Source organism: Haplochromis burtoni, unplaced genomic scaffold (genome assembly GCF_018398535.1).
Source record: "Haplochromis burtoni strain Fernald_Lab_line unplaced genomic scaffold, NCSU_Asbu1 Contig_160, whole genome shotgun sequence".
Taxonomy (NCBI): Eukaryota; Metazoa; Chordata; class Actinopteri; order Cichliformes; family Cichlidae; genus Haplochromis; species Haplochromis burtoni.
The window spans coordinates 837921-851991 of NW_024582521.1; the positions used below are offsets into that span (position 1 = coordinate 837921).

Consider the following 14071-nt stretch of genomic DNA (forward strand, 5'->3'; position numbering starts at 1 on the left):
ACATTACAAAACCACAAATTCCCAGAGTTCCTTTATTTAAAGGTCAACCCCAAAGCTCTGGAGTCTGAGACAACATGGTTATTGTGGTTAAAGATGAAGTGGGGTTTTTTTTGTCTGTGTTTGGGTTTTTATAGTGAGGTCAGAGCTCTTCCTGATCCCGACAGCTGTGAATTATCCTGACCATCCAAATCGCTTCCTTGTGTTGTTCTTCTCACTTCATTGTTTTTGTTTCGTAATCCCTCCATGTTTTATTTCCTCGACACAGTCGAGCGAGGTGCTCGGCACTCAGCTGGCAGCGTTGGAGTCGGAGAAAGCCGAGCTGGTCCAGTCGTTGTCGAAGGTGGAGGCGCAGCTTGCGGCCCGGGGGGAGGAGCTAGAGCGGGTCCAAAGCTCGCTGGTGACGGAAAGAGAGAGCAGGGTGAAGAGTGCTGAAACCCTGCAGAACCAACTCAATGAGAAGGTGATGAATTCAAACATCTCCCCTTGTAAACTTCTTAATTTTAGTCACTTTAAATCGAGCACGTGTGAGACGTGAGCGGCTCTGAGTGTGCAGATTGCGATGTTTGTAAGTTTGACCGTGTGCGTTTGTCCACAGGAGAGCAGGGAGCAGGCGTTAGAGAGCCAGCTGGCAGCGGCTCGTTGGGCCAGCCTGCAGGGCGCCGTGGAGGAGGCGGAGAAGATCATCCAGGACAGTCTGGCTCAGATAGACGACCCGACGCACATCAGCTGCACCAGCTCGGCAGGTCAGAATCTGACGTGTGGATTCTGTGCAGTGCAACTGTGAACGTCAGCTCATTGTGTAGCAGCGTGTTCGTGTGCATGCTCTTATCAAGTGTGTCGCTCCATCTCTGCAGACTACCTTGCATCCAGGTGTCAAGCCTCCTTAGAGTGTATGGAGAGATTAAATTCTACCAGAGTGGCCTTCCTGGCTGACAACACGGGTGAGACGAAACAGAATGTGAAAGAATAAAATTAGTTATTTGTTTGTAATTTGTTATCTTTTTAAAATCACGCTGTGTTAATGCTGTTAAATAAAGCTGATGAATATTTGTGATAATTTTTACTTTCTTTTTTCTGCTGTTTTGTGCAGGTGTGTCTGAGCTGGTGCGTGCAGTGACCCAGTCTGGCCACCTGGTGGGCGACACCATAGTTCAGGGTAGTGCCACCTCCCACATGGTGCCTGTGGAGCAGGCTGACGGTAAGATTGTTCTCTGTGAGAGGTACAGAGAGATGATTTCAGTTTATGGAGATTTTCATTTCCTTACTTATCTGAACTGTTCTGATCCTTACACTCACTGGTCACTTTATTAGGTACACCTTGCTAATACTGGGTTGGACCTGTTTTTTGCTTCAAAACAGCCTTAATTCCTCATGGCATGCATTAAATAAGGTGCAGGAAACAACCTACAGAGATTTGACATGACAGCATCATACAGCTGCTGCAGATTTGTGAATCTCTCCTTCCACCACATCCCAAAGGTGCTGTATTGGATGGAGGTCTGGTGACTGTAGAGGTCATCTGAGTACAGTGAAGTCACTGTCTGCTTAGTGATGTGAAATCATCATCAAATCTAATTAAAAGCCAATCTAAATAAATGAGCCTTAAGCTGCTTTTTAAAAGAATAAATACAATCAAGGCAACGTAATGATGGAGGGAGAGCATTCCACAACCTGGGGGCCACTGCTCTAAAAAAAATCTCCTCTGGTCTTAAAACGTGTTTGTGGAACTACCAACAGCCTTTGATTAGATGATCTCAGGCTGCGAGAGGGAGCGTGGGGTTCTAAAAGATCAGAAATGTAGACAGGGGTATCACAATTCAAAGCTTTAAAAGTCAGTACCAAGATTTTAAAATGAATTCTGAAATGTACTGGAAACCAGTGTAATGAACATAAAACTGGTGTAACGTGCTCTCTTTTTCGTGTCTTAGTTAAAAACCTTGCAGCAGCATTCTGGACTAACTGGAGACAGTCAAGATTCCAATAAGCCAGAGGACTAATGGCTCAGAAGGCCCAAATGAAGCTAGTAATGTCCAGATATCTAGCCTATATTAGTTAATATTCATATGTAAAGAGCACTTTTGCTCTGTTTCAGGTAAAGTGTAAATCTGCACCATTTTCTATTCGTCTTTTTTCTGCTGCAGCAATCAAAGTCTGATTTATTAATGACAAACCAGTGGTAGAAGCATCATAACATCAAGAAAACTGGACAGTTAAAGGATTTTTCTTTATACATTAAAAAAAATTAATTGTTTGATGATCTGAAATGTTTAAGTGTGACAAACAAATACAAAAAAATGATTTTTCACACCATTGTCATATAAAAATGACTCACTTCCTTCATTCTGTTCATTGACCCCATTGTGGACCACTAAAATGTTTTATAGTATGTAGTATATACATATATATATGTATGTAATATATATTTATTTTATTTATTCGTTTTTGGGTTTGTTTTGTTTTTTTGCACTACATTAGACAACATCAAAATAGCGTTGACATTTTTGTTATTTGTGTTTTGTAATCTTTATAAAAACCTAGAAAAAAACACCTCTTAATCTTTGGTATAGGGCGAGGTGTTGTGGACATCCAAGTTTGTGACTGTGTAGATTTTTCAAATCAATACCATGGTTGCATCTACTGAAAATTTCTGTGAAGCTTAAATCTCAGTGACCTTGACTTCAAGGTCAGAGGTCAACTTTTCTGAAAATCGGAGGAGTTTCACATTTATAACACAGGTATGTCTACTAGGAGGCTGAAGGGTAGCACTATATATTTATAAACAATCAAAAACAACAATTTATTTCCAATTTGTATGGAATTTATTTCTGTAAACATGGTGTTTTAGGTTGGATTAAAGGACTGATGTGATGGTAAGGTGTCCGCTGCTCTGCTTTGAATATTGGTAGGCTTTTTTTTTCACAGGAATTGCTAGTTCCCCTAGAGTTTTGGCCACCCCAGCAATCAGAAGATTCCCTATGAGCAAGCATTTAGCGACAGTGGGAAGGAAAAACTCCCTTTAAAAAGGAAGAAACCTTCGACAGAACCAGGCTCAGGAAGGGACAGCCCTCTGCCACGACTGGTTGGGGTGGGGGGAGTGAAAATTAAAAAAAAAAAAAGCCAAAGTGATAATTATTGGAGCAGCTTAACTAATATTTCCAGTGTAATTTGCTGTTAATATCCTTTTCCAACCCCAGTTTGTGTTTTTATCACTTTGGTCCAGGGTGGAAGATGCCACGCTGGAGATTGACTCTGTATGATCTTTCAATGTTGATACTTGGGAACCTGTTGGAGAGGCCAGGGCTGAAAAAGGGATGCCGTAGAACCTGAGAGGGTGTTATCCGCTGGTGTGCATCCAAGGCCAACATCTCTTTAATTAGGCTGACAAAGAAGCGTTGGCCATCTTCGGGTCCTCGTCTAAACGTCATTATTTGTTCGAGGTCATCCAGACGTTTAAGTTTTATGTATCTTGTCTCCAAAGATTCATATCCTGTCTCATATTTAAATTGTTGGGTGGTCTTAAATGTCCAGCGCTGTTGGTTGTAGTTGTAGTTGTCTTTTGTGAAATAGTCTTCAGTGTACACGCCAGGATCGAGAACATGATCTGGTGGCTGACCCTGAGTCTCTATGATGAATTTGAAAACATCATAATATTTTTTTCCAGGGTAGAGTGGCACGCCTGTACCAAGCTCCACAGCCACCAGCCCCAGAGACCACATGTCACATGCTTCGTTATAAGGAAGGCCAAGCATAACCTCAGGTGCACTATAACCAACCGTCCCCACACGGTCACCAGGCATCACTGCAGACGCAGGACATGCGAGGCCAAAGTCTATAAGTCTGACTTTGACTGGAGACTCATAGCGATTTACAACCATGATGTTTCCAGGTTTGAGGTCAGCGTGCACTATTCCCAAAGAACCCAGGTGGGACAGAGCATTTGTGAGTTGACCTAAAATTGGCCTGACTTCGCTTATGGGGAGACGCCGGTTATTCGGGTCCCCTATGTAGTTCCACAGGCATTGCTCTAGGAGTTCGAACTTTAAGCAAACCCACTCTCCGTCGTGGAAAAAGCCGTTCCATTGAACAATGTTGGCGGCATCTGGATCCAACCTTCTCAGCTGCTCCAGGGTGAAAATTTCCAGTTTTGCCTGTTGCAGAATATCAGGGCGGCTCTTGTTTACTTTAATAGCCACAGCTCGGTTGGTCGTGGTATCACGACATTTGGCTACAATACCAAAGCCCCCTTCTCCGAGGAAAGCCTCTACCTTGTAGTGGTTTCCCAAAATGCTCCCTTTAACTATTCCAAGCTCATTTGAGCGGAAGGATGGGTTAGCTGACATGGTGAAATGTGTCAGCTTGGTCAGTGAATTGCTAAGTGACGCGAAATTCTCTCAAAACTCTCCAAAAGGGTTTGCTTACTGTCAGGTCAAGGTCCGTTGAGCAGCAAAGTTTAACAGGGCAAAGCTCCTCTTACTTAAGGGTTTTTTCTCTCAGCAAGATGACATCACAAGGGATCAATGGCATTCTATTTTTTCAGTTGAAACACTGGGGAAAAAAAATAGTGTTTCAACAGGGCAGGCTAGCGCCCTGTGGCAGGCAGAGGTGATAGGGTAAGGATGCAGAGGATAAGATCCAAGAAAAGATTTACTTATCTGTCAGTTCATCCGCGAGCAGCCGCAGAATCGCAGGTGCAGCTTGGCAGGGGATGGAGAGTGAAGACACAAAATCAACAATGACTTATGGCAAAGTTACAGTCTCAATGTTATTCTTTATTTTTTTCTCAGTGTCTTCTTGAGGGTATGTGTATATGTGTACGTGATATTAAATGAATGTTTAAGTGCAGGACACTCAGTGCCGCATACCGTATTTTTGTCTGTCGATAACGGGCCTGTTTTCATACATAAGGCGCATTAAGCGAAACAAAACAGTCAGATAAGTCAAACTTTACTCAATATTCTTGCTTCCTCTTTTCCGTACCATTGATTCATTAATGTTGAATTCTCTCGCAGCTGCTCCAACTTCTATCGAGAGGGGAAAAGTTAGCGTTCATCCTCTGGTTCCACTGTGCTAATCTTATGCTAACATAGCTGTGTCGCTAGCGATCACGTAGCACATCATTATATACCAGCTAGCCCAACTTCAGTAACCCTACAGAAGTCATTGCTGTTTAGTTTTCGGCCTTCATTTATGTTAGAAGTGGTAGCAGAGCTGTACGTTTTAATTTGTTCAGAAATCTCCGAGAACATGGTACATCATTTAGGGTTGCCAACCGTCCCTTAAAATACGAATAACGTCCCGTATTGAGCTAATAAGGGACGCACTTTGTCCCGTAATACAGTGAGAATCAAAAGTAGTCTATAAATGTTAATGGAATTAACACTTTGTTTGAAAACATAATTCCCAGCCCCTCTCCTGCTTTGTGACCAATGAGCTGACAGCACACTTATGACAAGTCGAGTATGACAATTCAGATTACCGCTCATCTCTGTGCGATTTTTTCAGTCGCGTTATTCAGCTCCTGCTCAAACTGCACGATTGACTCGCAGGGGTTAGAAGTTGGTAGGTCACGATGCAGGTCTCACACTATACCGCCCGATGCTCTGATGCGACCTGAGTGCTCACACTGTGCGTCCATAACATGAAGGTTATAACAGAAAATCTGTCGCTCTCCCTCTCTGTCTTTCACTCACACAGACACACCACCACCATCAACTTTGCTAAATTGCTAATGAAAAACATGATCAGGCAGCTGTGATTGAGCAGCAATGTAAATCCAACTATTTTCACGGTTGTTGTGGTCGTGATAATTTTGTGAGGCCACATCGAAAAGGCTCGGATGAGCTTTCCAAAGTTCTACAAGTTGTGCCTCCATCGCTTGTGTCCAGATCACACGCTGCACAGCCGTGCTGCTCCGTCTTTTTCACCGACGGCTACGTCACGAGCGATTGATGATCGGGAGCTGGTCGTGAGGCGTTAATCGCTTCTCGTTACCCCACGTATACTACACGACGCACGATGAAGGCCAAAATCGGTCCGAGCACCAAATCGGTCGCACGACTCAAAAATCGTCTTAAAATGGGCCAAAAATCGCACAGTGTAAGCCCAGCATTAGAGCAGCAATGTTTGTTCCCCTCAGAGAAAGAGGGAAAGGCTGCAAAAGTACAGGGAGGAATGGGAAAGGAAAACACCTGGCTGGAAAAGTTGCACGATAACACCTTTAAAGCGCACTGCACTGTGTGCCGGCGCACTTTTTCCATAGGCATGCTTCTAATGGTGGGCACATGAAGAACATGAGGGGCGTGAAAGCTCGGGGAACCCTTAACCAATTCTTGTCCACCAGGCCACGGCAGAAGCAGATATGGTATGTAAACACTGGTTGTGTTTTTTTTTTAAACCCTCTGGTTAGCCGCAGCTTACTTCTTTACCCAGTTCTTCATGTTGACCATGTCTGCACACATAAGTCCATTGATGATTTAGATATGCGTTAACTTGCGCTTTTGAACAGCTGTACCTAATAAAGTGACCATTAAGTGTATGTCTGTATATCGTGTGGCGGGACACTCACATTGCAGTCGCAAATAGTTCTTTAGTCGTGTTTTAAATACAGAATGTGAGCCAAAACAGGCCAGAATAGAACAAGTGCTGACTTCATGCAGATGTAATGTTTCGCCCTCGGGGAGATGGCAAGTCTAAACATGCCCAAATATAATGGAGTTCTGGCCAGCACTTATTTTACTGCAACAATAGAAAAAAACAAAACCTAAACACTGGGTCAAAACCACAGGCTGCAGAGGCTAAGGATCAATGAGGAGCACTTAGCTTTGACTCGGTGTGTGTGCTTCCATACATTGCCTGTGGAGCCTGTTTACAGTTTAGAGCAAATCATCTGGCTGTCAGGTGCTGCAAAGTTATATTTTGGCTTCCTCCTGTCAGAGTGTTCGTCTGCAGCGGTTGACACGCCTGAGGAGATATCGGTTTAATTAAGACTCCAGCTTCAGCTGCTTGTGGCACCGTCACATCCCAGAGTTCACAGAGTATAAATCTGGTAGCTCAAACACTTAGTGTGTGTGTGTTTGTGGATTTATAACACCTGCATCCTTCCTGCCCCTTTTTGTGTGTCAGCCCTGTCAGAGAGTGTGAAGGTGTGCGGGGCTGAAGCTTTGGCTCTGCTGGGACTGATGAAGCAGCAGGACGGCCTCGCTGCAGCGGACAGCGGCAAGCTGAAGGCAGCTCTGGAGGCCGTCCTGGCCACGGCAGAGGTGGGTAGAGATAAAGAGTCGCTCTGTCTCCGCAGCTGCTTTGTGATACGATGGCTAATTTCTCCCTTAATGTGAATACTTGACTTTCCGCTGTTTCAGAAATTGCGTCCTCGGGGTTTGGAGCTGCAGCAGGGGGAGCTGGGAGACCTCGTGGAGCAGGAAATGGCTGCCACTTCTGCCGCTGTGGAATCAGCCGCTGCCAGGATAGAGGTGCATAAGTGTGTTTGGGAGGGGTGTTTAACTTTGGTCATCAGGCACCAGGTGTTTGTGCGAGTGTCCAGTGTGAAAACATTGTCCCCTGTTTGACTTTGCAGCAGTATTAACCTCTCACTCTTCTCCCCCCCTTATGCTCCTCTGTGCGCTCCAACAGGAAATGCTCAACAATTCTCGAGCAGTTGATACAGGAATCAAGATGGAGGTCAACGAGAGGTAATGCTCAGATTAGGACTTGTTTTTTTTGGAAGGGGGGCACCGCACGGAAGCTGAGCAGATTATCTTTTTCCTATAACATCATTTTTAGTTAAATGTGGGTTTCCAAAGATAACGGACTGTCTGGCTTTTAAAGCAGCTGCAACCGTGAGCCTTTCTACACTCATGCAACAGCGTAAAACTCGGACGAGCGGACATTCAGCGACCTTTAAATGAGTTCAGTCATGTAATGTCCTCGCTCTAACCAGGCAGCAGCCTCCTCCTAAAGCAAGCAGTCACACAGTGCACTGAAGCTCTGATATAGACCTGCCAAACATAGCACAGACAACAACACCACATTTTACCTCTAATTAGAAACAAACTTCAACCTCAAGCTTTTTAACTTCCGGTGGTTTTGTTTTGGTTTCTCTTTCCTGCACAGCAGCAAAATGCTTTTGAACTTTAGAAGAAGTTGAGTCATCTCCAAAAACTAACTCAGCATCTTCTTCAACAACAAGAAGCTCTCCACAAACCTTCACCAAAGCAGTGTTTACCTTCAAGGGAATAGTGCTGTAAATAACTAGAAGTCACTATATAACATGATACTACAGTATATTTCCTGAAAATACTTTCTTTATAGATATAACACATTTTGATGGAGAGGTCAGAGGTCAAATGTGACACAATATGTTGACGATACACCCCACACTTGTAAGAATCATAGTTTCTAAGTTGGAGGCTTTTTGTTAATTTTCCACCAATAAATATTTAAGTGAACTCTGAAGATGTGAGCTAAATTTTAATGGATTGTTAACATGACCTCACTCTACACCACTACAAAGTTTCAGAATGACACACACGCATACAAACATTACCAAAAATGTGCAAATGTTGTGTTTTCTGGTGGCGTTTTGCCTCCTTGGCAGAGGCGAGTGTTCCTAAGAGAGCGGCGAACTCCTCCATCTCATTTTGAATAAATAACACAGACACAAGCCTGCAGGTATCTGTTTGTATTCTGATGTGTGCAATCTGAGGAAAGGAAAGGGAGATGGTTTTCATCAACCGCGAGATGTCGGATAGTCACCTGCTGAGTGCTGATGTGTGAAGAGTTTCATAAATTCAACCACAAAACCAGGACAAAGCTTGACATTTGAAGCCAGCCTGCCACTTGTCTTCAATGCAGTATTCTGTCTTTTCAGCCTCATTAAATAAACGTCGGCCGTTTGTCGGACCCACAATAAAAAAAAGATCGGGTTGATTAGGTTTCTCTGGTATTCATCCAGGCTGTGTATTAACTCTGTGTGCAAATTAAGCTAATTAAACTTTCTCTTAACTCTCAGGGTGACTTAATTATTCATGTAAAAAAGGAAAAAAGTGTTTAATCTGTAGCTGCTGTGGGAGATGATCATGCAGAGGAACAAACAGCCACTACAGCTGTAACCAAAACAAAACACACAAACTGCACTGAGGATTTGGGTCAGTGGTGCATCAGTCGTGCATTAGCTATCGCTACAAGCTGCGTTCAAGATATCTGCAGTCACAGCTTCTGAGCTACATCAGGCTTGCTTGAGCTGGAGAGCTGCAGGCAGTGATTGTCTTCTGCTCTGTCGCCCTCTGCAGGATCTTGGCCTCCTGCACAGAGCTCATGCAGGCCATCAAGGAGCTTATTTTGTCTTCCAAAGATCTGCAAAGAGACATCGTGGAGAGTGGAAGGGTGAGTCACACTGCAGCTTTATGTTACTGGTATTTTAGCATAGTTTAAATAAATCCAATATCTAACATCTAATTTAAACATGTTTGGTGTTTGTCCACCAGGGGGCAGCCTCCATGAAGGAATTTTATGCCAAGAACTCACGCTGGACCGAGGGCCTGATCTCTGCCTCCAAAGCGGTGGGATGGGGCGCTACAGTCATGGTGTAAGTAGCCTTCCTCTCCTCTGTGAGTCTTTCTCACAGCAAAGTATTAAAGTGCTTGAAGGCTGAGTGCTGAGTGGGAAAGTTGTTGATGATGATGATGATGATGAGCAAAGAGGAAACTTTTTTTAGAAGAAGATTGATAAAGCGAACACTTTAAGGCTTGTGAGGTCATTTACAAAGTTTTAGTTTCTTCTGAGCGTGATGCCCAGGAGCTCTGGCTAGTGACAGGGAAGATGACATCGCAGATGCAGACTGCTTCCTCTGAAGCGTTCCTGGGCGCACACTTAGAGATGGGATTAGGTCGGGCAGTCGTTCAAAGCAGAAAAGGAGCAAAGTGAAATTGTTCAGGCATCCAAGCAACCTCCTAGATGTGGCGTTGGTACAGACTCTGTTAGCTGAGTCAGTGTTCCCCAGGATGAGCTGCGCTCTCTGCTTAAAGTGCTGTATTTTCAACAAGTGGAATTGCCAAATACAAGAAACCAGTAAAACTATATTTAAAAAAACCTTTGAATTTCAACCACAGACAAACTTAACAGTTTTGTTCATGTCCTGTAGTAATGATGGCTGTTATCTAATGTTATGTAAATGTTATGCTATAAACGCTTACCCTGATGTGGGGTATAGTTTATGTTTTAAGGAGTCGTTTTTGTTGTTTCTATGTGTGCTTTGGTTTAAGATGCTAGCCGCGTTAACACTATAAAAATCTCCAGTGTATAAAAACTCTGTTTCCACTTCCTTTCTAGCTTTAAATTAAAATCAGAGCTTCCCTTGAGTTTGTTTTGCACTGTGTTGTTGTTGCAGGGATGCTGCTGACCTGGTGGTTCAGGGCAAAGGGAAGTTTGAGGAGCTGATGGTGTGCTCACATGAAATTGCTGCCAGCACAGCACAGCTCGTGGCTGCTTCCAAGGTGAGCAAAGAAGTTGAGCTTTTTTGAGAAAGCTGAAAACGTTACTTTAGCAGTAAACTCCAGGGAAAGATGTTAAAGATTTCACGTCTCTCGCATTATTGCTGCTCTCCTTCTGCAGGTAAAAGCAGACAAAGACAGCACCAAGCTGCACCGCCTGCAGCAGGCGTCCCGCGGCGTCACACAGGCCACCGCGGCCGTCGTGGCCTCCACTAAGTCTGGGAAGTCCCAGATTGAAGAGACAGGTGAGTTTTAGTTTCCTATTTCCTGCTACCTTAAAAAAGAAAGGAAAAAAAACCAAACAACCACAAAATATTTATGCCGGTCTTTTCTAGACACTATGGACTTCTCCAGCATGACTCTCACCCAGATCAAGCGACAGGAGATGGATGCACAGGTGAGCGAGCAGCCGACGGTTGAGCTGCGAGTCTTAATTAAATCAGGAGGTGACCGTAACTTCATCCGAGAAGCTTTTCACAAGGTGCCTTTCATTGGACGTGGAGTAAAAATAGTCTCTCCCTTTTGGCCCCAAAATAATCACAAAGTCTTATTTTTAACGAGCGTGCCGATCCGAGACTCTGAAGGTTCATTTTTCATCGTGAGTGAAGCCAAGGTTCATGTGAACACTTGAGTCTGTGTTGTGGCTTTGCTTCACCCACACTGAAAGAAAAACACGGGAAGCTCTGAACCTTCTCTCACACACACAGCTCATTGTTGGAAACGCACACAGGGCTCCTATTTTAAGATGTGTGTTTTAGTTTAAGTCAGACCTGTTTAAACAACAGCTTTCATCTGGTTGTTTAGAAGGTTTTCTCTCACTCACACACAAACACACGAGCCTGACATAATTCAGCCTGGATGACAGTTGGATTTTCCGTGTTTGAGAAAAGTTAAACAGCTGTATCTGTATCACGCCGTGACACCCATAAATCCACGCTGGCAGCTGTGGCTGCGTTACGTACAGTTTTAAATGTAATAAATCATCGGCTGTTGCTCGATGAAAGGTCGTCTTCTCCCTTGTTTGTTCAGCTTCGAGCCGATCTGTTTATAGTTTTTAGTTTTCCAGGATTTGAGAGGGGAAAGTGATTAACAGTCCTGTGAACGTGTCGGCGTCTCCACAGGTCCTGGTTCTGGAGCTGGAGACCCGTCTGCAGAAGGAGCGAGAGCGTCTCGGCGAGCTGAGGAAGAAGCATTACGAACTGGCCGGCGTAGCAGAAGGCTGGGGCGAGGATGAAGAGGGTGGGCACCCGCGTTACAATTTATGCACGGTTTAACAAAAACCGTAGCAACAAAAACACTTAAAATCTGTCTCCTCCTCGTCCTCCACAGGCACAGGCTGATCCCCGCCACCGGTGTCGTCACCCCACTCCTCCTCAACCCAGAAGACCGGCTTCTGTCTGCCTCTTTCTATTTATAGACACACTTTTCAGCCTTTCTTCTCCCTTGTTATTTTTTTAATTATTATTTGTTTGTCTGTTATCCAAGCCAAATGAAAAGGTGCTTCTTTTCTAAACCCGCTTCTCCACCCATGTCCCGAAGCTTCCATAAAGGACAGCACCAAGGGCTCAGCAACAGCGGAGGATGGGTGGGGGTGTTAGTGGTATCGGAGGGACGAACACGTGCACACGAGGAACGGTGTGAAAGACGACCCACAGCCCGGCTTCGCGGCCTTCCCCCCCCGCTCCTCCTCCTGGACTGTGTTGGGAAAACTCAGCGGCGAGGTCTCTTATTGTCGTTTCCCTCCTCGCTGCACAAGTTCTACTCGTCATCCCGGGACGCACCGCACAAAGGCCGAACTCTGAGGAGCAGGACGGAGGGGGGAGATGAGTCCACCCAGCCCACATTCGTGTCTCCGTAACATAGACGGCGTGCTCTCCCATTTAAAAACAGATGTTTTTGTCCTGCGCGTGAAACAGCGGGAGCCCGAGACGCTTCTTTTTTTCTCACTGTGAGTTCTCACCTTATTGAGTCCGCTTCGCTGGACTTTCTGCCTTTCACCTCCTCACCATTGTAACGACCATGACTGTTAACTTAAACACCGACCCCTCCCACACACACAGACACACCCCTGATTTTTGGTCTTTATTTGAATAAGCGCTCAAATAGAACGGTCCATGTGCAGGAGGGTTGGGTTGCAAAGTAGCGCACACACACACACGGTCCCTGTGAACTACCTCATGCTACATCATTGGAGGTAGCCGTGCATCAGGGGAAGGTTTAGATGAGCAGGTTTGCTGAAAACACTAATAACATGGGTCTGATTTTTCAGATTTTCCTTCTTATACTGGTTAAACTGGGGAACAGGGTAGCGAGAGGCAGCCCTCTTTATTATCATTATTTTTTTTAATATAGAGCTCGTTCTGATGTCTTTTTCTCTTCATCAAAACACAAGTTTTGCTCCTCGGTTCAGTAAAGACAGAGACCCTCCTCTGCTGTCTCGTCACAAGCTTAGCCCAATAAATCAGCAGGAGAAGAAATATCCATGAGAACTTTGACCTTTCTTGAAGTCAGACTTAAACGAGGACTCGAGGCCATTCCCGCTGCACAAACCTTTAGATCGGCCCGGTTTGATCACGTGACCCAGCCTCTCGCCACGCACAGCGGGGGACCGACTGCCGTTATTTTCCCTGAATTCCTTCTCTGAGTGACAGAGGGATCACGGGGTCTGGGACGAAAGCAAACTGCAGTGTTTTTTCAATAGCTTCCTAAAGACCAAGTAGCTGTGGACATAAACTACAAGCCTCCTGTTGTTGGAAATAATATTTTGCTTGCTTTTAAGGATTCGGTTTAACTTAAACAAAACAGTTAGTTTCCTAACTTCCTGCTGAACCCGACGAGCTGCCGTTTGGCTCTGGACTCTGAAACCTGAGACGAGCAGGCGTTTATTTTCAACCCTCAACACGTTACTTACCTTCTTTCTATTCGATGACCCGCGGTTGGTGGTGGTGGGGGTTTGTCTCTCTGTGTCTTAACGTACTTTAGTTTTGGACGCTCCGCTTCAGCTGCATATCTCTAAAAGGTTGTGACACTGGGTAATTTAACAGCTGCTGGTCGAATAGTATTTGCCAATAATAATAAGAAGTATTATCTGCAGTGCTATTGAGTCCAGGTCTTCTTTTTGTACTAAATGATTTTTAGCTGTAGTCTGTCACTTCTTCCACATCTGGACAACACATCTGGTAGCTGACTTCAGTAGAAGAAAACCTCCATAAAAGAAAGGAGCATTTTCTTTGTATGGATTTTTTTTTTCCAAGTGTCTTGAAAGACTGGATTGCACCTCGAGTGATATTTTGGGTTTTATTTTATTTTATTTTGCCCAAATTACCTTTTTATTAACCTCTCTCTCCCTCTTTGGCTCTCTCTCTGGTTCATGTCTGTTTAGTCCTACCAGCTCAGCCAGCCTTTCAAACTGCCTCACACTGTAGTCAGAGAGAAACAGATACTCACATAGCAACATTGAAATATGTCTTTGTATAATATACTAAAACTATGTTGGTGGGTTTGTTTTTATTTTTTCAGTTTTTAAAAATAAATATTTCAGCTCATTAATACAGACCATGGCGTGACTGCGTCTCCTTCTTTCC

The 14071-nt window shown here is 44.4% G+C and overlaps 1 protein-coding gene across 3 annotated transcripts in view; it reads left to right on the forward strand.

Annotated features, from left to right (window-relative positions):
- The window catches only part of hip1 (huntingtin interacting protein 1), a 49504-nt gene extending 35462 nt beyond the window's left edge, over positions 1-14042 (forward strand). For all 3 annotated transcript variants that reach the window (XM_005933145.3, XM_005933146.3, XM_014337070.2), the window contains 14 exons: positions 266-460; positions 596-743; positions 855-941; positions 1091-1198; positions 7123-7259; positions 7359-7469; positions 7630-7688; positions 9288-9381; positions 9483-9583; positions 10385-10490; positions 10609-10732; positions 10823-10884; positions 11609-11726; positions 11817-14042. In XM_005933145.3, coding sequence (XP_005933207.1) covers positions 266-460; positions 596-743; positions 855-941; positions 1091-1198; positions 7123-7259; positions 7359-7469; positions 7630-7688; positions 9288-9381; positions 9483-9583; positions 10385-10490; positions 10609-10732; positions 10823-10884; positions 11609-11726; positions 11817-11827 — 1461 coding nt within the window. In that variant the 3' untranslated portion in view covers positions 11828-14042. The remainder of the gene's footprint in view (positions 1-265; positions 461-595; positions 744-854; positions 942-1090; positions 1199-7122; positions 7260-7358; positions 7470-7629; positions 7689-9287; positions 9382-9482; positions 9584-10384; positions 10491-10608; positions 10733-10822; positions 10885-11608; positions 11727-11816) is intronic.
- The last annotated feature ends 29 nt before the right edge of the window (positions 14043-14071 follow it).